The sequence below is a fragment of the Medicago sativa genome, chromosome 6 (assembly GCF_051527215.1).
Source record: "Medicago sativa cultivar Bolivia chromosome 6, Bolivia_mono, whole genome shotgun sequence".
In the NCBI taxonomy this organism is placed as follows: Eukaryota; Viridiplantae; Streptophyta; class Magnoliopsida; order Fabales; family Fabaceae; genus Medicago; species Medicago sativa.
Window position 1 is genome coordinate 95083133 of NC_140754.1, and position 23952 is coordinate 95107084.

General features: G+C 32.5%; 2 protein-coding genes across 2 annotated transcripts; both read right to left on the reverse strand.

The window, feature by feature from the left end:
• Positions 1 to 300: 300 nt before the first annotated feature.
• Positions 301 to 3926, reverse strand: LOC146918457 (cyclin-dependent kinase F-1-like). Its single transcript, XM_085720097.1, has 2 exons — positions 3308 to 3926; positions 301 to 1542 (listed from the first exon to the last, which is right to left on the reverse strand). The coding sequence occupies exons 1-2, from the start codon at positions 3770 to 3772 to the stop codon at positions 742 to 744; spliced, it is 1266 nt and encodes a 421-aa protein (XP_085576223.1). The 5' UTR covers positions 3773 to 3926; the 3' UTR covers positions 301 to 741.
• A 12010-nt stretch (positions 3927 to 15936) lies between these two features.
• LOC146918458 (rac-like GTP-binding protein ARAC7) lies at positions 15937 to 18550 on the reverse strand. Its single transcript, XM_085720099.1, has 6 exons — positions 18387 to 18550; positions 17541 to 17604; positions 17375 to 17439; positions 17016 to 17081; positions 16801 to 16892; positions 15937 to 16159 (listed from the first exon to the last, which is right to left on the reverse strand). Exons 1-6 carry the CDS (start codon positions 18405 to 18407, stop codon positions 16129 to 16131), a joined length of 339 nt encoding a protein of 112 aa, XP_085576225.1. The 5' UTR covers positions 18408 to 18550; the 3' UTR covers positions 15937 to 16128.
• Between the last annotated feature and the right edge of the window lie 5402 nt (positions 18551 to 23952).

Here is a 23952-nt window from a genome sequence, read left to right on the forward strand (position 1 = left end):
TAACACTAGTAAGTCATGAATTTCAAATCACCTAAACCTCAATCTATTAGCTCATTCTGGCGGACCCTACATTGGTCGTGAGAATCTTTATCTCTCTAACTGGGTTGAATATTCTACTATGCTTAGTATTAGCACCATCTTCGTGGACGCTAATGAGTCATGAATATTCCTTTGCATTGGTCGCAAAGTTGTACATTAAATATAACATCATAACTTGCCAAATATTCTACTATGCTTGTTTTTCAACAATGCATTCTAAATTCTGTTTCATAACTACAAACACGAAACTCCAACTGCAGATTTCACAAGTGAAGTCCAGCAAATAAAATACCAATGGAAATACGCAAATAACAAATTCAATTCTATGAACATAATGCCCCCTGAATTCACTATCTTTGTATACATGAACAATAAAATATAGTCTATCCCTATAAATTGTCAAAACTTGATTTTGATCTCTATATTATAGTCTTAAATTTTTAAGAAAAGAGTGTATTATTAGTCCTCGTCCTCCAGACTAAAAAAAACAATTTTGCAATTTTAAGAACCAAGTACAAATAAAACCTTTTGTGAAGACCAAAATCAATTTTTTCCAATTTCACAGGGATCATAAATATATTTAACATTAATTAAAAAAATAGAGTTCATGGTGCAATCATATCTTCGAGTGCTCTGCCCAGAGTCCTCAAAATTAGAATCACAATCCTTTCATTTGTTACCATGAAATCCACTTGAAGAATCCTAGTCTTGTCCATTTTTGGTTGAAGGAACTCGTAGCTGAGAAATAGGATCAGGAAGTGGTTCTTCAGTGAAGTACTTATCATGAAGTAACTCCGCCGCAGTGGCTCTCCTAGCTGGATCATAACAAAGCAATCTTTTGACCAAGGAAACTTCATCTTGCAAACATTTTGGCATGCATGCTTCAAGACCAATAGGGTTTTCCACCTTAGCAAAAGAAATTCTTGCATAATCAGGAAGTTTAGAACAACCATTCCAAGCTTCCTCATCGAGATTACCGAAAACACTAATGATTCTACTAATCTGATCAATATCACCTGTACCAGGAAACAAAGGCTTTGATGTTAACAACTCAGCAAAGACACATCCTAATGACCAAAGATCAACCTCTAAACCATAATTTGTTGACCCATAAAGTAGTTCAGGAGCCCTAAACCATCTAGTTCCAACACATGATGTGAGGAAACCATCTAGTTTTTCATCCCTTTCTTCATTTGCTTCATATGGCAAAGAATTCTTCCAAGCATCATCATCGTCGTCGCTAGTTGTGCATGTTGCGCGGCACGAGTTGTTACCGTCATGCGTGTTGGTGTCCTTATCATCAGTGTCATATGTGTGACTCTGAATTTTCAGCTCATCTAACACTCTAAAATATTCATCATGAGTCATTCTTTCCTCCTCCTCCTCTTGATTTTCGTATCCAGTTTGGTTTGTATTGTCAGATAAGGGAATAACATCATGAGGATGTTGGGATGAACTTCCATGATTTGTTGCATCAAATCCAGACTTCACAAGTATCCTTGCCTGAAAGAAGTAATCAAATAAAAAACATTCATAGTAGATCAGGAAGCCAATCCCTCTAAAAACAAAGAATCACCTTAAAATGCGTCAAAGTAAAGTTAAACACAAGCAAACAAACTCCAAAGAACACAATAAACAAGCAAACAAATTCCAAAGAACACAATAAAGAGCTATATGCAATCCTTATTTACTATGATATAGCGTGTGTTTGGAAAACACTAAAATCATTGGGGGAAATCACGGTGGACCAGAAACAATACACTGAAACTTCTAAAAATCACGATGGGAGAACTCTAAACTCATGGTGGCGATTTCCCATCGCTCAACCAAACACACACAATCATTATTTCTTCAATCTACATCCGGAATGTGGATCTGTACCAACAAGAGACCCAAACAACACATCTCTGTCCAAAACTTTAAGAGAACGATCATATGGATCATCTATCTTATATACTATTCATTTAACTTATTTCTAGTCAAACCTAACTGTTTACACTTGAGTTTCAACATATGATAGTGTATGTTTGGATTCACCGTGAATTTGGAGAAATCATGGTGTGCTACTGTGATTTTAAGAAAAACTACGCCTTGAAGCATCAACAAAACTCAACGTGAATCCAAACATGCACTAAAATTGCAACAATCAGTGGAAACTAAGCTTATGCCACAAATTGCAATAATCCATGATTAACACAATTACACAAATCACATTACACAAGCAAATTCTAAAACGGTACATTTTGATACTTCAACCAAACTCAACGTCCCTCCAAACATGCACTAGGGTCATTTTTGGATAAACAACTTAATTTGCAGCTTATACCATAAGTGCTAATCATTTTAAGCATGTATGTATAATCTATTTCTATAACAATTAACAAAATAGAAAATAAAGTTAAATTGTTTATGTCTAGACTATAAACTATTTTCATAAGCTATCTTGGGGAGCCTATGAAAATAAGCATAAAACAACTTATAAACATGTCCTAAGCAGTTTTCATAAGTTCTCTGAAACAGACTCACAAGTACATATGTCAGTAAATAAGCTCAAATAAGTCAACTCAAACACCCTAAAATTGTGTCATTCAGTTAAAGATCAGCTATTTCCCCAAAACTGCAATAATCCACGAACAACACAAATCACATCACACAAGCAAATTGCAAACAAAAAATATCAATTAAGTGAGTCACATAACAATCAAGCCAAACACACTCATAAAATCAAGTCATCGAACTCAAGTAGTTAATAAACTTCATTCAACAACAAATCATTCGAAAAAAACTCGGTTCAAATCCTGACTAAAACAACTAACTATTAGTCAAACTTTACTTACCTTCTGACCTTAGTCTGGATTACCAGAGCGCCCGAGAAACACACTCATAAAACCAAGTGATTTGTAGTTAATAAACTTCACTCACTAACAAATCATTCGAAAAAACCCAAGTTCAAATCCTAACTAAAACTATTCTTAATCAAACTTTACTTATCTCCCAAGCCAACTCTGGATTACCAGAGTCCGAAAAACACACTCATTAAAATCAAGTCATTTAAGTCAAATAGTTAATAAACTTCATTCAATATCATACAAAAACCCGAATTCAAATCATGACTAAAACAATTCTTAGTCAAACTTTACTTATCGACTAACCTAACTCCGAATTATCAGAACCCGATAAACGGACATTCATTAAAAAGCAAACAACATAAAACAAAACACAAAAATGAAGTAGTGAAATTCAAAGATCAAAACTTTATAACCAAAACCTGTCCAAAATCAGCAATTTTCAAAACCCCATTTTCCGAAACCAAGAAATTCTCCGGCTTCAAATCTCTATGAACAATCCCATTCCTATGACAATCATAAACCCCATTAACAATCTGCATCAACCACCCTTTCACTTCACCACCACCAAACCCATCTCTGATCACAGCACCCAGATCACTCCTCAGAAACTCCAACACGATCACTGCATCTTCCTCCTCCCTCCAGAAGAATTCGTGCATCAAAACCACGTTTTCGGAGCCCCGAAGAATGCGTAAAGCGGTGATTTCACGTGATGCTGATTGGTGATCGTGGATTTCTTTCAACGCGACGGGTGTTCCGTCGGAGATACGGCGGCCGCTGTAGACGTCGGAGTAGGTGCCGGAGCCGATGTGGGTGAGGATGGAGTATTTGGTTGTGATTTCGGGTCGGGTTTGGATGCTCCAACTCTTTGTTGGAGGATCCATTTTCAATTTTCTCAAATATTAAAAAAGTTTAATTTTAAGAAAATGAAAATAAAAGAAGAAATTTTGAGTTTTGGAGAATTTTTGTGCAAGGTGTGTGACTTTTAACACTCTTTGATTTCTCTTTGGGTTTTCAACTCTTTATGTTATTGTTTGTCTTCTTTAGTGGCACATTTTCTTATTTTCTATTTTTTTTTAAGTGGCGGAGCCAGAAACTTTTAGTAGTGGGGGCAACAATTTAATCTCTAAACTATCACATTATTTTCAAATTTAATCTTTAATATGTAAATATAATAAGTGATCCGATTAAATTGATTGATTTCAAATAGTTTAAGAACTAAATTGATGGATTCCATGTTTTATTTGTTGACAAAAACAGAAACTGATTTCATTTTTTTAGGCACAAATGGATTTTATATAGTTTAAGAATTACTTATTATTATTTTATAGTTTATGAAATAAATTTAAGAATTATCTTCTTGAATTTTGAATTACTACGGTCTTCTTTCCCAAGTTAAAAGAAAAAGCTTTAAGACAAAATAAATAACAAATTAATATTCAACATGTTTTTTGATTGCTACAGATTGGTTAGAAACATCGTCAATCCCTTCTAATTTAAACTTTTAAGTCTTACCATAATCTCTTATTTATTAAAGTTAACTCGGACGTTAACTGTTGCCCTAATTTTAACCTAAATTTTATGCTTACTTTTACTGTATTACCCCTGTTTAATTAAACCTATTTAATTTAGTTAATTTAATCAAAATCTTATTTTCAAACGGAGAGATCTCTTATCTCTTATTTATTAAAGTTAACCCGGACGCTAACTGTTGTCCTAATTTTAACCTAAATTCTATGCTTATTTTTACTTTATTACCCCTGTTTAATTAAACCTATTTAATCTCTTATTTATTAAAGTTAACCCGGACGCTAAATGTTGCCCTAATTTTAACCTAAATCTCTATGCTTACTTTTACTGTATTACCCCTGTTTAATTAAACCTATTTAATTTAGTTAATTTAATCAAAATCTTATTTTCAAACGGAGAGATCTCTTATCTCTTATTTATTAAGGTTAACCCGGACGCTAACTGTTGCCTTAATTAAAAAAATAAAATTTAGTATAAGTGAACCAAGTGGATATGAAAGCATGGGTGGCGAACGGTTAATATGCACATGAGTCTTATAGGGGTCCTCTATATTTCATGGGTGGCACCTGCCCCTTTTCATTAGTACCTAGCTCCGTCCCTGTACTTAACCTATAATGTTACGTTACGGTATCAAGGACGATGTCATAGAAAATTATGTTATGGTACAGTACCAACGTCTATGCTTCTTAATATTATGAAATACTATATGACAATCATGACTTTCATCTAAACTATTTTGTTACCTATTACCGTCAAATATTACCTTCCATATGACCCGTGCGTTAGCACGGGTCGATGGTCTAGTATATAGTATAATAATCATCATATCATATAATTAACGGGGATAAAAACCTTGTACCAAAAAAAAAATGGGGGATAAAAACCAACACCAACTAAGATGTCGAAGTCTGCAACTGCAAGGCCTAAATATAAGTAATTATTTGTATAGGTGTGAGTTAGAGATGTGAGTTATGACCATACTATATATTTGTATTTGTATACTGAATGAAAAGATAGTGGGGGCACCAACCCACATACTACTGAACCTAGCTCCGCCCTTGATTCCTTGTGTTTACTTTTATCTGTATTTGTATACCGAATGAAAAGATAGTGGGGGCACCAGCCCACATACTACTGAACCTAGCTCCGCCCCTGTTTTTCTTCTTCTTAATATTTCTAAATTATATTCATTTGATTCTATTAATGGTATAGGACCACATGATGTTAGGAACTCATCAACTTTTTTTTTCTTTGCTTAAATGTAAATGATTAAATGGTTGGTCAAATACAATGAGATTGGTTGTATCATGAAAAAAAACTAGTTTCTCATCATTTCAAAAATTAAAGTTGGAATCTAGGTATAAAGAATTGTTCATACTTAATATAATAATACTAATTTAAAGTAAGGTAGGGGAGGAAGAATAAAAGAAGGGTAATGTTAACCGGTGCCCCTAAGGCACTGGTTAAGAAAACAAATGTAGTAAGTATTGCATTGGAACATGTGTTGTCAACTTCTCAAAAACATAAAAAGTGTTATTTTTATTTTTAAATTTCTATTTTTAGGTTCCTTAACCAGTGCCCCGGGGGCACCGGTTAACATGACCCATAAAAGAAGTAAAATACTAGTATAAAATTTTGTAAAAAAGACTTGGTCAAAGATGTAAACATGTGAAATATAAGAGTTATTTCTCACACACATCAATCTAGAATGGAAGTTGCATGTCCCAAGAAAGCTCAGTTAAAATTGATGAGCAGTTTCGCAGCAGAGGACGAGAATAATTGATGACTTATCCAAAACTTACATGTAGTGATTTTATGAGTTTTAATGCTCATTGTCCAAAATAGAGTGAACCAACCATAAAAAAGTCACATGCAAGTACATACGCCTTTTGACACATGAACACGTAAATCTGTTTTGAAAACAAACAAATCTTCGAATACTATCGGATCAATTACCATCACACCTAAGGAAAGTGGGTCGGTAAAGCTAGAAAAAAATAGATTTGAGGACTCTTCATTCGTCTCAAATAATTTGGGACACCAAAATATTTCCATGTGTGTGTAATGGCTCAAATGAACCGAGAGCAAGTTGATTTTTTTTCCATTATAAAAGGGAAAATAATAAACTGGAAAAATAATCCATAAACAAATATAGTCTATAACAAAGTCTTGGTTTTCCCCGACTTAATCATACATTTTATGTGATAATGTAAAAGTCAACATGAGCTCATAAATCCAATGAAAAGGCAACAATGATTGATCTTTCTTACGTTTAGAAACATCATGGAGATGATAAGAAAGAAAACGGCCGCTGATGAGAGCTGCCCTCACATGACCAACATTGGTCCCTTTTCTTTCCCGTCCAGAACTTTGTTGGAATTGACTATAGACTGAATTTATTTATAGATTAATTTTCTAATGCTTATCATTTTGCCTTTCATGGTGGCAAAAAATCAAGGTAATTCGCTCCTACTTGAAATCTGAGACATCAGACCATGGAAATATATTAGCACCGATATACGTTGTTCAAATTTTTGGAGACATTCGAAGAGCACAAGATGCTAATTTTTTTGTTATTGTAGTTTTGATGAGTCAAAAGCGGAAATATTTAACAAACAACCCTCTTAATAACTCATCAATTTCATTTTTCCTCGGGTACAATGGTCAATGATCCGATTACTTTTTCCAATTTATTTTTTAAACAAACTCGACTTTTTCTGTGTCAAAAGACACATTATCTGCACGTGACATTTTCGGTTGGCTCGCTATATTTCGAACAATGAGAATTACAATAGAACTCAACAATGAGATCAATATACGAAAAATTTAGATAAATTACCGTTTGTTCTCATTCTTTGATGCAAATCTGCTAATCAATTTCAGCCACAAGTTTCTTTGGCACCCGCAACTCCCTTTCTAAAATAACACTTTAGTGAGAAACCAACTATTTTCAACTTTAGGATCAAACCGTCAAGCAAATATGATATCTTCACTTATTTCGTTTGAAATCAGGATATAGTTCACAAAACAAAGTAGAACCCAATAAAAAAAGTCATATAAACATCCCACAAAAAATGAATTTAGTGCCATCATGATCTTTATTTTTCAACTTAGGTGCAACAAATGACTTTCAAGTCAAAATAATAACTAACTCAGTTCCACATAATAAATTCAGTCACTCAAAAAGACTGCGTAAATTTTATGCTACTCAGACAAAGATGCACACAACATCACTTAAAACAATTATCAAACACCAGTGGTCAACACAATAAATGAACAAACTAATCCTAAGCTCATAAGCACAAAAACAACACAACAAGACATCACACTAACAACCATATTAAATCAACAGTGAGGTTCCTTAAAAAAAATTAGCATTTAAGAAAAATCCTAAATATCAAAATTCCTAAAGATTGGTCCACCACTAGAGTACGTACTAACTAAAGAATATGAGTTTGAAGAATGAAATTTTTATTAAAAATGAGGAACATGCATGTGGAAACAAGAAAAAAATGATTTAGAGAGGGAATGAGAAAATATGCATCAAGGTGTGACCGAGGGAGGGAGACAAAGACAATGTGATCTCCTGTTAGGTGTGTATCCATGAGAGAAAGAGGTGGGTTTTTAGGTTTTGTGAGGGCTTCTTTCTTTGGAGTTTAATGGGAGAAGTGAGTTTTTAAAAGAGAAGTGAGAGTTTTATTTTTATCTTTGGTTCCTCTCTTCTGCCTCCTCCTTTGCTTTGTTTTTCTGCTTCTATTTATGTGCAAAAATTAGGCTAAGGTACCTTAATAGAATGTGACAAAATTGCAAGTTTGTTATTGTAGCAGAGATAAAAAATGAAGAGAAATGTAGAACTATGGAGTAGTGCCAAAATTGGTTGCATCAAAACAGAAAAAGGAAAATGTAATGGTAAAGAGAAATTGGATGATACTCAAAATAACAAAAGCAGTTGGAGTGCTGATGATAGAGGGTGAACTTAGTCCTTTTTTTTTTGTTATTCTAATTTTGAATAATATTTTTTGTATCATTTTTTTTTAAATCTAAGATTAATATATAAAGGTATTTTTTTTTTTATAGATTTTATGAGAAAATTAAGGATGATGGAAAACCTCAAATATAAAATATTTTTACCTACTTTTTTGAACGAATAAAATTGAAGTACTACATGAACATAAAGCAAAGAAGACGAGACACACTCATTTCAGAGCCAAATTAGGGTACTACACCAACTCAAGCACTCAAACTTAAAGCAATATTAATAGGTAAATGACTAATGATATCCATATCATAGCCAAATTAACACACTTTCAATATTAGCAATTTCACCCTTTGAGGTTTTCAAACAAGAGAGCAAACCTAGAAATAGTGTACTTGGCTGAACGATTAGCAAGAAACATTACATGCTTGTTTTCTTAGTCTTAGGTATGTTCCCTTGGTATGCTTGTTCTCTTGAGGTTTTTAAACACATTCATCACATTAAGGACCATTCACTACATAAGTTTAACTAATCCAATCTCAAATTAGTCATCTAGCTTACATAATTAATCCAAGTGATCGATAGTGCATACACTTCTATGGTTTACGTCAAAAATCAACAATTTAACCCTTTTTTTTCTTCTTTTTATAAACTAAAATGTGTGCATTTCTTTAATTCATAATAAATTCCTTCATGAGATATAGCAAAGCTAAAATAAGAAATAATTTAATGAGGGTTATTGAAATAGGTTAATAGGGTGCGGAAAAAAAGAAGTTGAAATAGAAAGCAATAGGACATTCATCGCTATTTCAACTTTATATAACAACAAAATATATAAAAACCACACAAACATTAATGTTGTAGGTCTTACAATTACATGTTCATCGTTTGAGATTATATTTTTTCTAGATCAGAAAAATAGCATATAAAAACTGCAGTTAATTAAGTTTTGTGTTTATACCTCTAAGTTCTTTACTAAACACACCCCTAATAAGATTGCTTAAAACGAAAGCGTCGTTTATTTTCCCTTTCCCTTCAACACTGAACCAGTTATATCAAGACCAATCTCCAATTTCAATTCATCAGGGTACATACTGCACCATGTTAAGTAGCAATGGTAGTAAAGTCTCTCTACTCACCCTTCAAATACAATCTCATTTTGATTCATAAAGGGTTCCCTTGTCTGTTTCAACCCAATTGGAATTGAAGAACGAGAAAGAGGTTAAGTTCATAATTGTAGCAATTACGTTAAAGTATAAAAGTATTAATTAAATTTTCATGGTATTGGCGATCAGTTGAAAATTCAAACAGTGAATACCAAAACTAGTTTTGAATTTTCCACGTCGTCGGAACTTTTTATAAAAGAAAATATGAAAACAACTTTCTTAGATAAACAATTGTCTTTTGCTCATTATTTTAAAAAATCTCATTGCCCATGGTGAAACTAACACGCTCCAAACATGACGGTGCTATTCAAATAAAAGTCATTTGGGTTTGTTGAAGTTGGTTTTGAAGTTGTTTGTACGTAGTTTGTTGTTGGTCTCACGCCGCTCAGGATTCCGGGTTGTTGTGTATAAATATGCTTGAGTACCCTCATCTTTTGAGCTAACTTTTGGAACGAGATCCAAACATATTTAACAGGACCAACTTGCCAGCACGTTCCAAGTGACATGACACACCCACACCACAGGCCAAATAAAAAGGTAACATCGACATTGAGAGTTAAGTTGAGTAAAATTAAAGAACAATGCTTTGATTGAGAATAAAAGAACAATGCTATTAAAGGAAGAAAATAAAATACATGGGTGAAAGGCATCAAAACTAGCAGTAACAAAATAAATGTTATGAAACAAAATAATCTACTATATATATATATATATATTTTTTTTTTTTTGAAAGAATCTTACTTTTGAGAATAGATGGTTTTGAGAATATTAATATATATTTTTTCAGAATAGAGGAAAACCCTAGGGCAGCGGAGAATTAGACTATAAATAAATATAGGGCGGCACGCACCCACCGCTCATAATAAACAAATCAATTGATATCGATCAATCTCTTTGTTCATCTTCTTCCCAAATTCACGAATCAGCCCTTCAGTTCAACAGAAAGGATTCAATCATGGATATGTCTTCTCAACGAGGGTGTCGCTGCCGAAAGGCTCCAATCATCATGTCTGAATATCGACCGTGTCGGTGCCGCGATGATGATTATAAGGATAGACTGATAGTCTCGATCAAGCGGGATAGAGTGGAAACATACCCCTACAAGAACAAGAAGAAGGAACCCAACAGCAACGAACTACCACCAATCAAAGAATTGAAGAACCTTAACTTGGAGGACGAGGAAGATAAGAAGAATCGTCGTTCTTCTTCTTGAGACAATGAATTGTACTTTTTTCTTGTTTTTTTTTTTTCAAAGACCAAGAATTGTTGATTGTTTACTCTATATATGATGATTGATGGTTCGAATTGGAAAGGGTCTCTAGTTTGATTTCATGGCTGATATTAGATCTTTTACTTTCTGAGCAAAATTATGTTTCTTAAAAATTTTATTTATTTATTTATTTGTGAGATTCATGGTTATAAGATTAACTAGTAGTTTTAAAATACACATCAATCTTCTTATCTTTCGGTTATTTCTGCTAGTTGTCCTCATTACCATAATTTTGTTTGTAGAAGGTTACTGTAATATCTTGATTTCAATTCTCAATTTTGTTTCTCATGTTCCGTCTTCTCCATTATGATGATTTTAGGTTTCCACTTTCTTATTCATGTTTGCTTGTTTACTAAATGCTAGTGTACAATTTTCCATGCACCATCTAAATGCTAGGATGATACTTTGAGTAGGTTATGAGAATTATACTCGTACTTTCTTTTATCTTGTTATATTGTTGTTGTGGATCTTCAAATCATATAACATAAATCTTAATGTGAGGTTTGTCACTTAACTTCAAGAACATCCTTGCGTAGTTTGTGATGCAAGTTCTCCCATCATGATTCTTCATGTATGAATCTTCATGGTTGGTTAAGCGTTCAAATGAACCGCTTATTCACTCCATCTTCGCTAGCATTTTGAACACTCCTTAGTTCAACTCGGTGCAAGAAGATAGGCTGGTCTAGAAACATGGGAAAAATGGTACGTCTGTCAAAAGCGCTTACGAATCGTGCACTTGTATTTTGTGTAAAAGTTAATTCCCTACTGAATTCAAACTCAACCAGCGAGGCATCATATGTCCGGACAAATTGCGTGTTGTGTGAAGGTGAGATAGAGGAAAGTTACCATCTCTTCTTTTTGTGTGAAAATGCAAAACGAAAATAGAGGAGTTTTGAGCAATGGCATGTTATTCAATATCACGGTAGCATTAAACTAACATGAGAGATATAATCTATGCAGTGCTGCACTCACTATCAAACAAAAATGTGCAAAATTTCTGACTATTATGTGAGTGTCTGGAAACAATGAAACAACAAGGTTTGGCACAACTTGGTGGACACAGACATAACTGTCATGGAACGAGACAACAAGCTATCACGGTTGGTCTTCAGCCCAATAACGCTGAGAACCACAAGACCGTAATGGTTTACAGGAAGAGGAGGTGACAAAGCGCAATGTCGATGCTTCTTTGTCTACCTCTCAAAATAAAGTAGGAATTGACATATGTTTAAGGGATGACAAAGGGCAGTTCAAACTTGCCGACACATAATGGTTCACAACTTGTATTGACATGGAAAAAGGTTAGGCTATAGGCCTTTTACATGCTTTGCAATGGGTTCAAGAGCTAGGGTTGAGCAATGTGGATTTTGAGCTTGACTCTCAAATAGTGGTAACCAAGTTTAAAAGTCAAGGGAAAGACTTGTCGGAGCTTGAAGCTATCATGCATATTTGACTGCAAACGCAAACATGGTTCTTTTTGTACAAACTCTCGCGTTGCGTTTAGTAAGAGACAAGTCAATGAGGCGGCTCACTTGTTAGTAAAGGCGGCCACATTTTATGCTAGTTTTCATATTTCTATTGATGTATCCACTTGCATTCGTACCACCATCAATAATGAAATGAATTAAGTTATTTCCCCTAAAAAATCACAATTTCATTCTTCTTGATTTTAAATTTGGAAATAAAATTTCTTCTGTTCTTACAATTTCATTCTTCTTATATTCTTATATTTAAATTTGAAAATATAATTTTTTCAATTTAAAAATTTTAGGCATTTTCCCTACTACTGAATTCGGGGATCATTTTTACTAATGTGTTAGTTGTAATGATGGCGTGGCAATTAATTGGGTGATGTGATAATAGAACTAAGTCGAAAATTGACCCAAAAAAATAAAAATAAAGAACCAAGTCGAAAAAGATTTCCTTCAAAAAAAAAAGAGTCGAAAAAGATTAGATTTCCAATTTTTTATTTTAGGATATCAAAAACTAATTAAATTGATTTTTAAGTTTTTTTGTACAAAAATTTATTTTGAGCTTTAATTACATGAAATATGAATTTTAATCCATGGGTGCTTTGTCACGTCATCAAGTCACTTGCCACTTCATCATTCCACATGCCACATCTTGAAAAATAAGCATAGTATATTTTTCTTTTGGCTTTCGTTTCTGACCCACCAATGGTGGACGACTAATCCAGCTCATGCGCACTGGTCAAGCGTTGTTCCCCATAGTATATTTAGTGGTGGAAAAATATTTGACATTTTAAAAATTGGAGGATTATATTTCTGGATTTAAAAATACGGAGACTAAATTCGTATATTGGCAAGCAAGCAATTGAGCTTAAATGATTAATGAGTTTCATCAAATAGCGGATTGTTTAAGAGAATCTGAGTTTGATTTCTAAATAGAACAATTCTTGATCAAAATTTACGTATCTCTCGATTGAACTCCTGAAATTCAGATTACTAAGGCCTCTTGATCCTAGGAACCGAGGGTTATCATCAAAAGAAACAAAAATCCGGGTATCGATTTTATCAAACTAGGTTTCAATATATAATTTCTAAAGTTATATCTTTTTTTTAGGGGAATTTCTAAAGTTATATCTGAGGAGTGTGATTTTTAGATTTTGATGATCTAGATATAGAAACTAGAATTCCATATCAATTTTGTTGGATCTTCTTCCATTCATGATCTAGATATTGATTTTAGTTGGGTCTTGTTAACGAATGCCACGGGGCACTCTTTAAGCATTCCTAATGAAGAAATTATTTTTTAAGAAAAAGTAAAGACTACAATTTCCAATGCAATAAATGCACAAACTTTCATAAAATATTACCAATTTAGGTGTTTAAAGAGTGCCCTGGGGGCACTCGTTAACATTTCCCATTTTAGTTTTATCATGCCATTTGCATCTTCGTCCATTTGGTCTTAAGCTCTCTTGCTTCTTTTTTTTTTTTATAAAGTAAGGCTCTCTTGCTCAATTGCAAGCAAAAATAACTAAATCTTTTTTGAGATCAAGTGTGGGTGATTAATATCACTTTGATTAACAATAGACAAAAGAAGGATATTAAAGTAGAAGTGACTCACATTCTTCATATCTTTGAGATTTTGAATGAAGATATCGTGTTAGCATCCCTTAAGTCATGATCATTAGCTCATTGTTTTTTATTGATGCTTCATCGAAACCCCCAATATGTTCATCTAGAAAATTTGATAAATACAAATAAAACTAAACAATTCCCTTTCCCTCTTCTAAAACGCTGTTTTTAGTGTTTTTTTTACAGAATACGATGTCCTGTTTTCAAAATTATTAATGATACACCAACATCATATCAGGTTTTGTGGGGTTCTTAGGTATTTAATGGCACATGCATGAGACATACATTCACCAAGGTACTACTGGCACTGCAATGAAGCCAAGATATGATATCATCACATGGCAATCCTGGAGTAGATAATAAATTAGTTATTGCAAAAAGCCCTATCTTTCAAGGTCAACAAATATAACTAGTGAATTTGATGTTTAGTTGAATACATTTTACAAAATAAATAGATACGTGTATATATGATAAATTATTATATTACTAACATATAATATTTTATTTTCCAATTGCCAACGATAATTCACTTTTTTTTTATATAAAATGCATTATTAGTTTTGAAAAAATCAAATCTAATCTATCAAATATTCTCTCTCTCTCCAATCCTATCAGAAACATTCGAGACATTTTTTTCCTAATTATTAAAAGAATAGCTCAATTTTCAAGAGTATTAATGGTAAATATGTCCTCTTCTAAAATAAAAAATCTTTTTTCACTCCATAGTCTTAATTTCAAAAGATGGAATGTCTAATGTATTTTTACCTAGCGAACTAATTGTATTACTGTGAGCAGAACAAGATGTACCTTGGAAGAAGAAATTTCTTACTGAACTTTATTATTGGAAATAATAAAAACATCTCTGAATACTCAAAGTTTCATATTCGAAGCAAGATTTCAAGAAACATTGAAATTCTTTGTATACATTGATTTATGTTCATTACTACAAACTCACATTTTTATATAAGTTGATACATTTAATTATGAGTGTAGACATTTTTGAAAAAAAAGCATAGGAGTATCATACTACTTGTGCAGTCAATAACAGCCACATGAAATCCACATGGTATACTGAAGTTCACAGTGCTTGAAACATTCTCCATGTTTCATTTTGAACAGCAATTGTACTCATATAACAATTACAATACATAACAACCAACACAACACTGCAACTGCAGAAGCAGCTACCAGTCAGAAGTGATAAATTGCCCTCTTATCCATTCTTATACAAATTTTGATCAATCTTTTGTAACTTACTTTATTTGTGGGAAAATCAGTCACATGAAATATCCTCATTTATTTGTTTGTTTTTCTATAAATAGATATTGAATAAATCATCAATTTAATCATCTCTAGACTATAAATAAATATATCAAATCGTCGCTGAAGTATATAAAATTCCATCAATTTAGTCCCTTCTATCAAGGTTTTTAGGAATCAAATTGACACATTTTTGTGTACTTATGGAATCAAATTGACGGAGTTCATATACTTTATGGATATTTATGATACTTGTACTTGTATAATTTAGAGATTAAATTAAAGATAGACGTTTAGTAAATGAATTGATGGTTTATCAATTGATATCAGTATTCTGAGATGTTAGACCAATATTCAATCAATGTATATAAAATAACAATTAACAACAACCAAGTCTTATCACACTAACTAAGATCGGCTACATGGATCAAATCACGCTATATGTTCTATCATAAACAATATTTCGCTTCAATCAATGCATATATCATATGAAAAATATTATAGAGGAAATGAAGCATATTTCAATGGAAAAATAACGGTTCTCTTCGGCATAATGAATTGCTAATTAATAATACAAATTACAAAACATGGCTAGTACTCCCTCCGGTCCTTATTATAAGAAAAAGTTGACTTTTTAGGTTCATTGTGTAAGTGATGTATCTAGTCTATATTTATAACAAGATACATTAATTATTCTATGAACCAAAAAAGTCAACTGTTTCTTATAATAAGGACCGGAGGGAGTAACAACTAAGAGAATGAAAAATTCCTTTCAGAATCCAATAGGGTCTTTTGTTAACTGAAAATAGCTAGATAATAGATATACTAACTTCACTACAATACAAGCATAATAAGATGTCAGAATTCCACATTTGACCTTGAAGGTTTAGCAAAATAACATCCATACGAAAAGAAAGTGATGGTACAATTGATGTGTGTATTAAGCAGCACAACCTCCACACACAATACCCCTGTGGTCAAAAAGAAGATAGATGTTAATGTTAACATACAGTCAAATGTAACAAGTGTACGATAACATCTCAGATTCACGTGGCAGGTAGCTCGCGAACTCAACTGGTTCGTGAACTATCCGTCACAGTTCAGTTATTTTCGGTCCGGTTCAAATTGGTTTAGTAGTTTGGTTTTTTAACAGTCCTGATATTCGCTTCGTTTTTTTAACAGTCCTAATCTACGTTAATAATAGCACATAGGTAAAATTAGATTCACAAAAATCAGTTCGGTTTGAATAGATGCACTTCATTTTTTAAATTAGTGATGGTCCGATTCAAAACACAGAATCGGAGCATCGAGAATTCATATCAGTTTGGTTCAAGACAAACCATTAACACGAGTATGATATGTTTTGCCAAAATGTTTTAAAGGTTCAGTGTTCCTTTCAGGATTGATTGAACCATCAACAATCCTAGCAATATCAACTTGCCTACCAATCTAATTACCTAACTAATAAAAAAACTCCATAAACTGTAAATACTATTCAATCTTCAAACTAGTCTTGAATTAGAACTATATAAGTAAATATAAGTATATGAGAATACCATCCATCAAATACGACCAATGATTTGAAGTATGATTCAAAATATGAGGTACTTACACAAATGAGCACCTTTTCTTCCTTGGCATTTCTTTCCTCCTTGGAGGTTGAAGAACAACCGTAATTGCAGTATCAAGAACTGCTTTGACATTCTAAATCATGAAAAGCAGGTTAAGTTAGATTTTATTCATCGTATGATTCGGCAAAGATAAACCAACAAACAACAGGAAAGACCTGATACCATTCAATTTCAATATCAAATTTAAACTGGCAACCTGCTGAGTCTTCGAACTGCACTCAATGTAAGCTGCAGCACCAATTTGTTTCCTCAGTTCTTCTCCCTGTTAGCAATGTACTATGTTTGAAGAATGAGAACATCTAAACTAAAAGCGTTTAAGATGTTAATCTTGATGAACCTTGATGACATATCAAATAATTTCAGATTATTTAAAAATTTACAAAGATGGTCTATTATGATATAAATTTTTAATCTAACAGTGATTATCATAAAACATGTATTTGCAAAAACTCAAAAGTTATTGAGTAAAGCAGTGCAACATTACTCAAATGTTAAACCAGTGAAATTTGACATCTCCTCGTATATGTATGAAACAATAAAGAAAAGAATCTAAACCTCAGCAGATGTTATGACGTTATGTCCCGTACGATCAGCAAAATATCCACGATCATCATGAAGATCTAAAATAAAAAATTCAATATGTCATTAGTCTCTTCTTCACTTATTAGGTTAAAGGACCAGAACAATAGATGTACATAATTTTCTATGAGTTCTTGCTTACCCAACTTTGTACCAACAAGAACAATAGGTACATTAGGGGAGAATCTACGCAATTCTGGCATCCACTGAAAGACAAAATAAAAAAGGTCGAAATGAATAACCGATCTAGAGCTAAGAACATTAAGTGCATGTGCATGAATGCTATGTGTTCTGGTACACAAGAAAGCCTCACAATGCTGATAAACAGTTTGTACCAAACCTCTTAGCCGTTTTTCCAATCAAACAGAATGATAAACACTCGCAACGAATCAGTTAACAGAAATTGGAGGGATAAACATGCAACTGCATTTTTTTAAAAAATTATACAGCTGCATAATTGTAGTTTTATAGACTAGCTTCAGACATTTTATTATACTTCAAATAGATTAGAGTCTTGACGATCAGGAAAGAACGGTATAGCTGTTTTTGCAATCAAGTATAATGATAGGCAAAAGCTGCTGAACAGATTTTGGATTTCTGAAACTGGGGTTTAAAAATGCAAATGAAATTTATAAGAAAAATGTATTTTATTGATTAATTAGACCTCTATACGTTGACTAGGAAGCCGAACTACCAACTAATTTACTTGATTCTAAGCTAACCAGAGCCGTAACACAAGAGGTCAGACCAACAATTATGGAGGACTACTTTGACTAGCATTAATTGTATATGCATTGAAGTTATATAACTTAGAAAACTAGAAATTTAGCAAACTTGGGAATTGGCAAGAACAAGAATGAAGAACGTGTAAACAATATTGTACTGTGATCCCAAGAGATAAAAATAGAATTGGGAATTGGCAAGAACAAGAATGAAGAACATGTAAACAATATTGTACTGTGATCCAAAGAGATAAAAATAGAAGAACCTGCAATAAAAGAGAAATCATGAAGATTTCTGTGTACAACTAGCTTACGGCAAATTTCTCTCAGACATCTTTTTGCGCATCTATGTTAGTTTGGCCTAAGAATCTCAAGCAACTAGTAACTCCCCCACTAGAAGTTGATATCAAAAGCATTAAGTATCCAAATTTTACAGCAAGAACCACATTAATAAAACAGAGAATCAAATAAAAGCATTAGTGACCCAGCATATTGAGAAAGAATTCATGTTCATATCTGGCTTATATTCTAAGGTAAGCACTGGTGAGGTATTTTTTTTTCTTTCTTTTTTGACCAAACCATTGGTGAGGTATTAGCTTAACATCAATTGAGATTTCCAATTATTCAATAATATTTTTGTTATGATTTATTTTTTACTAGAACAGTAACACTCTGAGTTACTAAACATTAAAAGACTAATGTAATGCTAAAAGAACCGAGTATAAGGTGTAAACACACTCCACCTATAAAATGTCAAGAGAAGAAAAAATAAAGTAAAAACAGATCATCCACGATTGGTAAACATGAATATGAAACTTACAACACGACTTTTACCAAAAACTTCAGCAATAATTAGCTTGCTGAAGAGTCCAATTTCCTTTTTAAGTGGCAATAAAAACAAATAAATATTGGATGCTTGGTTTAAAATTCACAATAACAAACTTTAACTAGAAAGCATCTCACCTAGTTTTACTCTAAGAGTAAACCTCTAGCAATCATTTCACGAAGAAGTTTCACCGCCTTATCATTTTTGTCACTTTCAAACAAAGCACGAATGATAATTTCATAAGTTACACGATCAGGAGTGCAACCATTATCTTCCATTTTTGAGAGTAAGGGCAATGCTTCATCAAAAAACCCTTGTTTACAAAGCCCATTAATCATCACAGTATACATCCTAGCATCAAAATGATAGCCTTTAATCGTAAGATTCCGATAAACTTCTCGCGCATCCTTAAGTCTTCCATTTTTGCATAGTCCATCAACAAGTATAGTGTATGTATAGATATTTGGCTGAATTCCTTGGTTCTTGATCTTCGTTAACAATGTGATTGCCTTGTCAACCTGATGGTTTTTGCACAAAGCATCCAATAAAGAAGTGTAAGTGATCACATTAGCAGATTGACCTCTATCATGCATCTCATCTATAAGATCCCAAACATCACATATTCTCCCTGATTTGCAAATCAGGAACCATAGTTTTTAAATGCATTTCTTTGAAGAGATTTACCGCTTCATCCACCATTTTATTTTTACATAACCCGTTGATCAAGATCCCATAACTAATCTGATCAAGATGAAACCCCTTTGCTATGACATTATCATGAAAGTGAAGGGCTTCTTTAACCTTGCCATTAAGACAGAGACCTTTGATAAGTGTATTGATTGTCACAGTATTAGGTTGATAACCAAGTTTAAGAATCTTAACGAATATAGAAAAAGCGAAATTGAGTTGATTCAAGTGGCAGAAAGAATTAATCAAAATGGTTAAAGTAACAATGTTAGGCTGAATTCCTTTGAGTTCCATTTGATGAGAAAAGGAAACAACAGTGTGGAAATGATTCATTTTAACAAGGGAAGATAAAATTTTACCGAATTCGAAGATGGGTTGGGTAGGATTTTTCATATGGAGAATGCAATTGAATGATGAAACGACATCATCAAAATTATCAATGAACGAAGGAAGAGGCTGAATGTGTAATCGACGATGAAGAAACGAATTGGGAGTTGCGTACCTTAACAATGATGATAACTTTGTCATAGTGATGAGTTTGGTTGAAACGATTGTGAATGCCATTTCTAAACACTGACAGTCAGGGCCGGCCCATAGCCCGTCGAGGCTGGGCTATGACACCGGGCCTCCATATTTTTGGGGCCCAAAATATTTTTTTTTATATTCAATGCCATAAAAAATAATTTATATACGTTCAGTGTTAGGTAAATAACAAAAGAAGTGCGCTAGTTCAGCGGTTTTTCTCTTGGATTTGTAGCTTCAAGTTCAAGTCCTGGCAAGCTCCTTTTTAATTATAAATTTAGTGTTTTTTTTTTATATATATTTTTCCCACATAGGGCCTGTCATTTTGGCTCAAAAATTTATTTATTTTCAACATTTAACCCAATCCAAACCCTTTGTTTTTTGTACCCAATTTTTTTTAAACCATCAATTTTTTGTGTGCTTTTTTTTGGGGGCCAATATCTTAAATTAGAGCGGGGTCTCTAAATTGTTTAAGACGGCCCTGCTGACAGTGTAAATGAGTTTTGGAGTTGGTCTTTTACATTCAGTTTTTTAAAAAACGGTGAATTTCATGGAATTTGTTGAATTCTGCTCTTTACCCAAAAGTTTTTGCTCATTCCCAAGTGAAATGATCAAAATACCCTAAGCGTATTTTTGGAATTATTTTTTGAGAAAGAACAAAAACGTTTGGGTAAAGAGCAGTTCTCGAATTTGTTTAGCAGAAGAACGATTCATGATGATGCCAATCCTCTCAAGCCCACTTACTTCAAAATGGATACGTACGTATCTTGTACGGTTGATTGCCCGAATCAGTAGAGTATTTGAAGATTAAATTTTTCTTTTTTAAACAATTATTCGATTCAGATACATCTGAGATATGATGGATAGGCGGCGGAAAACCGATATGTGCGGGCTATGTAATGTTTCTGTTATATCTGGTATATATGTAAGAGAAATGCTAGCAACACACATTCTAACACACTCTCTTTGATTGGTTAAAATTCACATGGGTTCCACCAAATCATGTGGGTCCCATACAAATTTGGTGGGTCACATGTGAATTTTAACCAATCAAAGAGAGTGTGTTGAAAAGTGTGTGTTAGAATGTATGTTGCTAGCATTTCTCATATATGTAATTGACAGTAATGATGTTTTTTATTTAGGATATATCATATATGTAATTGACTAATTGTCGCTTTCTTTATTATTAATATTACTTACATTTATATTTCTATTGTTGTCGCCGTCTGTTTTGTGTTTCTTTGTTTGTTTGAGAACGATGTTATTGTTGATTGTTGTGTGAACGCAATTTCATTGGTGCGCCATCATTTCTGACTGCAAACACATATGTAGTTCTTTTTTTTTTTTACAAACTCTTGCGTTGAGTTTACAATGAGACAAGTCAACGAGATGGCTCACTTGTTGGCAAAGACGGCCACATTTTATGCTAGTTTTCATATTTTTATTGATGTATCCACTTGTATTCGTACTACTATCAGTAATGAAATGAACTAAGTTATTTCCCCCTAAAAAAATTCACAATCTTTCTTCTTGATTTTAAATTTGAAAATATAATTTCTTCAGTTTTTACAATTTCAATCATCTTATTTTAAATTTGAAAATATAATTTTTGCAGTTTAAAATTTTTAGACGTTTTCCATTCTACTGAATTTGGGGGACATTTTTGCTAATGTGTTAAGTGTAATAATGATGTGGCAACTAACTGGATGTTGATTTTTTTTTTTTTTTGGTTACAACTAACTGGATGATAATGATGTGATGATAGAACTATGTCGAAGAAGATGACACTTCCGATTTTTTATTTTAGGATATTAAAAACTAATTAAATTGATTTTAATTTTTTTTTTTACAAAACTTGATTTTAAGCTTTAATTACAATTTTTTTTTGACAAACAAGCTTTAATTACATGAAAAATGAATTTTAATCCATGGGTGCATTGTCATGTCATCAAGTAACTTGCCACATGTCCCCGTAAGCATAGCTCAGTTGGCAGGGTCATGCATTGTTATATGCAGGGGTCGAAGTTCAAACCCTGAACACCCCACTTCCGAATTGCTAAAGCCTCTTTCTTCTAGAAACTCGAGAGTTAACACCAAAGAAACAAAAATTCATATATCGGTAAAATTATAAAGACAAAAATAGTGTATGTGACTTGTATTTCAAGCTAGGTTTGAATGTATAATTTCTGAAGTTATATCTGAGCAGTGTGACTTTTAGATTTTGATGATCTAGATATAGAAACTATAATCTCATTTCAATTTTGTTGGATCTTCTTCCATCGATGATGATATTAACTTTTAGTTATACCATGCAACTTGCATCTTCATCCATTTGGTCTTAAGCTCTCTTGCTTCTTTTTTTAGAATTAAGGCTCTCTTGCTTAATTGCAAGCAAAAATAACTCTATATTTTGTTCGGGATTAAGTGTGAGTGATTAATCCCACTTTATTAATAATAGATAAAAGAAGACTATTAAAGAGAAGTGACTCACATTCTTCATATTTTGAGATTTTGAATGAAGATATCGTGTTAGCATCCCCCAAGACTATGATCATTAGCCCGTTACTTTTTTATCGATGCTTCATCGAACCCCTAATATATTCATCTAGAAAATTTGATAAATACAAATAAAACTAAACAATGCCCTTTCCCTCTTCCAAAATGCTGTTTTTAGTGTTTTTTTACAGAATACGATGTCCTGTTTTCAAAATTATTAATGATACACCAACATCATATCAGGTTTTGTGGGGTTCTTAGGTATTTAATGGCACATGCATGAGATATAATTCACCAAGGTACTACTGGCACTGCAATGAAGCCAAGATATCACATGGCCTCCTGGAGAAGAAAATCGTATGTGATTGCAAAATGCTCACATATCTATCTTTCAATTCAAGGTCACCAAATATAACTAGTCATGACATTGTATTTGATGTTTAGTTGAATGCATTCTACAAAATAAATAGATACAAACATGTTTAGTCACACAAATAGATACATGTACATATGATAAATTACTATTATATTATTAACATAATTTTTTCCAATTGCCAACGATAATTCACTTTTTTCCCGTCAAAAAAAAATTCACTTTTTTTTTAAAATAAAATACATTATTAGTTTAAAAATAATCAAATATAATCTAACAAATATACTCCCTCCAATCCTTTTTATCAGAAACATTTGAGACATTTTTTGTCCTAATTATTAAAAGAATAGCTCAATTTTCAAGAGTATTAATGGTGAATATGTCCTCTTCCAAAATAAAAATCTTTTCAATCCAAAGTCTTAGTTTCAAAAGATGGAATGTCTAATGTATTTTAACATAGCAAACTAATTTGAACGAACAGGACATACCTTGGAAGAGGCAATTTGTTATCGAACTTTATCTTTAGAAATAACAAAAAACATCTCTTAATAGGCAACGTTTAGAATGGGGAAATTGACATATTTCCCCATCTTAGGGCAATTTAACAAGGGCTGTTGATTTAATACTATTAAATACCAATGGATAGGATTGCTCTCAAATATTTTCCTAGAAACTAATGTACTATTTTTTGAAATTGTACAAATCACCTCGTTTTTAAAGATTTATAGATTCAGAACATATAGATAACGTGTTATTTTATTTTCCTTTACCATATTGTTTTTATTTTTTTATCAAAATAAATATTTCATTTTTCTTTATTATTTAAAAAAACTTGATACATGTTAGTAGTTTGTAGATTAATATTTACCCCTTTGTTCGAATTTGAACTCCAAACCTCCAAAAACTTTAACTTTTATCTCAAATCGGT

Excerpts from the sequence above, each read along its gene's own strand:
- LOC146918458 (XM_085720099.1), bottom strand. The coding sequence starts at position 18,407 with ATGATTTCTCTTTTATTGCAG. Across the intron at positions 17,082-17,374 it reads ACGTCATAACATCTGCTGAG|GGAGAAGAACTGAGGAAACA; the intron begins GTTTAGATTCTT and ends CATTGCTAACAG. Across the intron at positions 16,160-16,800 it reads AAGAAAAGGTGCTCATTTGT|GGGTATTGTGTGTGGAGGTT; the intron begins GTAAGTACCTCA and ends TTTTGACCACAG.
- LOC146918457 (XM_085720097.1), bottom strand. The coding sequence starts at position 3,772 with ATGGATCCTCCAACAAAGAGTTGGAGCATCCAAACCCGACCCGAAATC. Across the intron at positions 1,543-3,307 it reads AAATTGCTGATTTTGGACAG|GCAAGGATACTTGTGAAGTC; the intron begins GTTTTGGTTATA and ends TACTTCTTTCAG.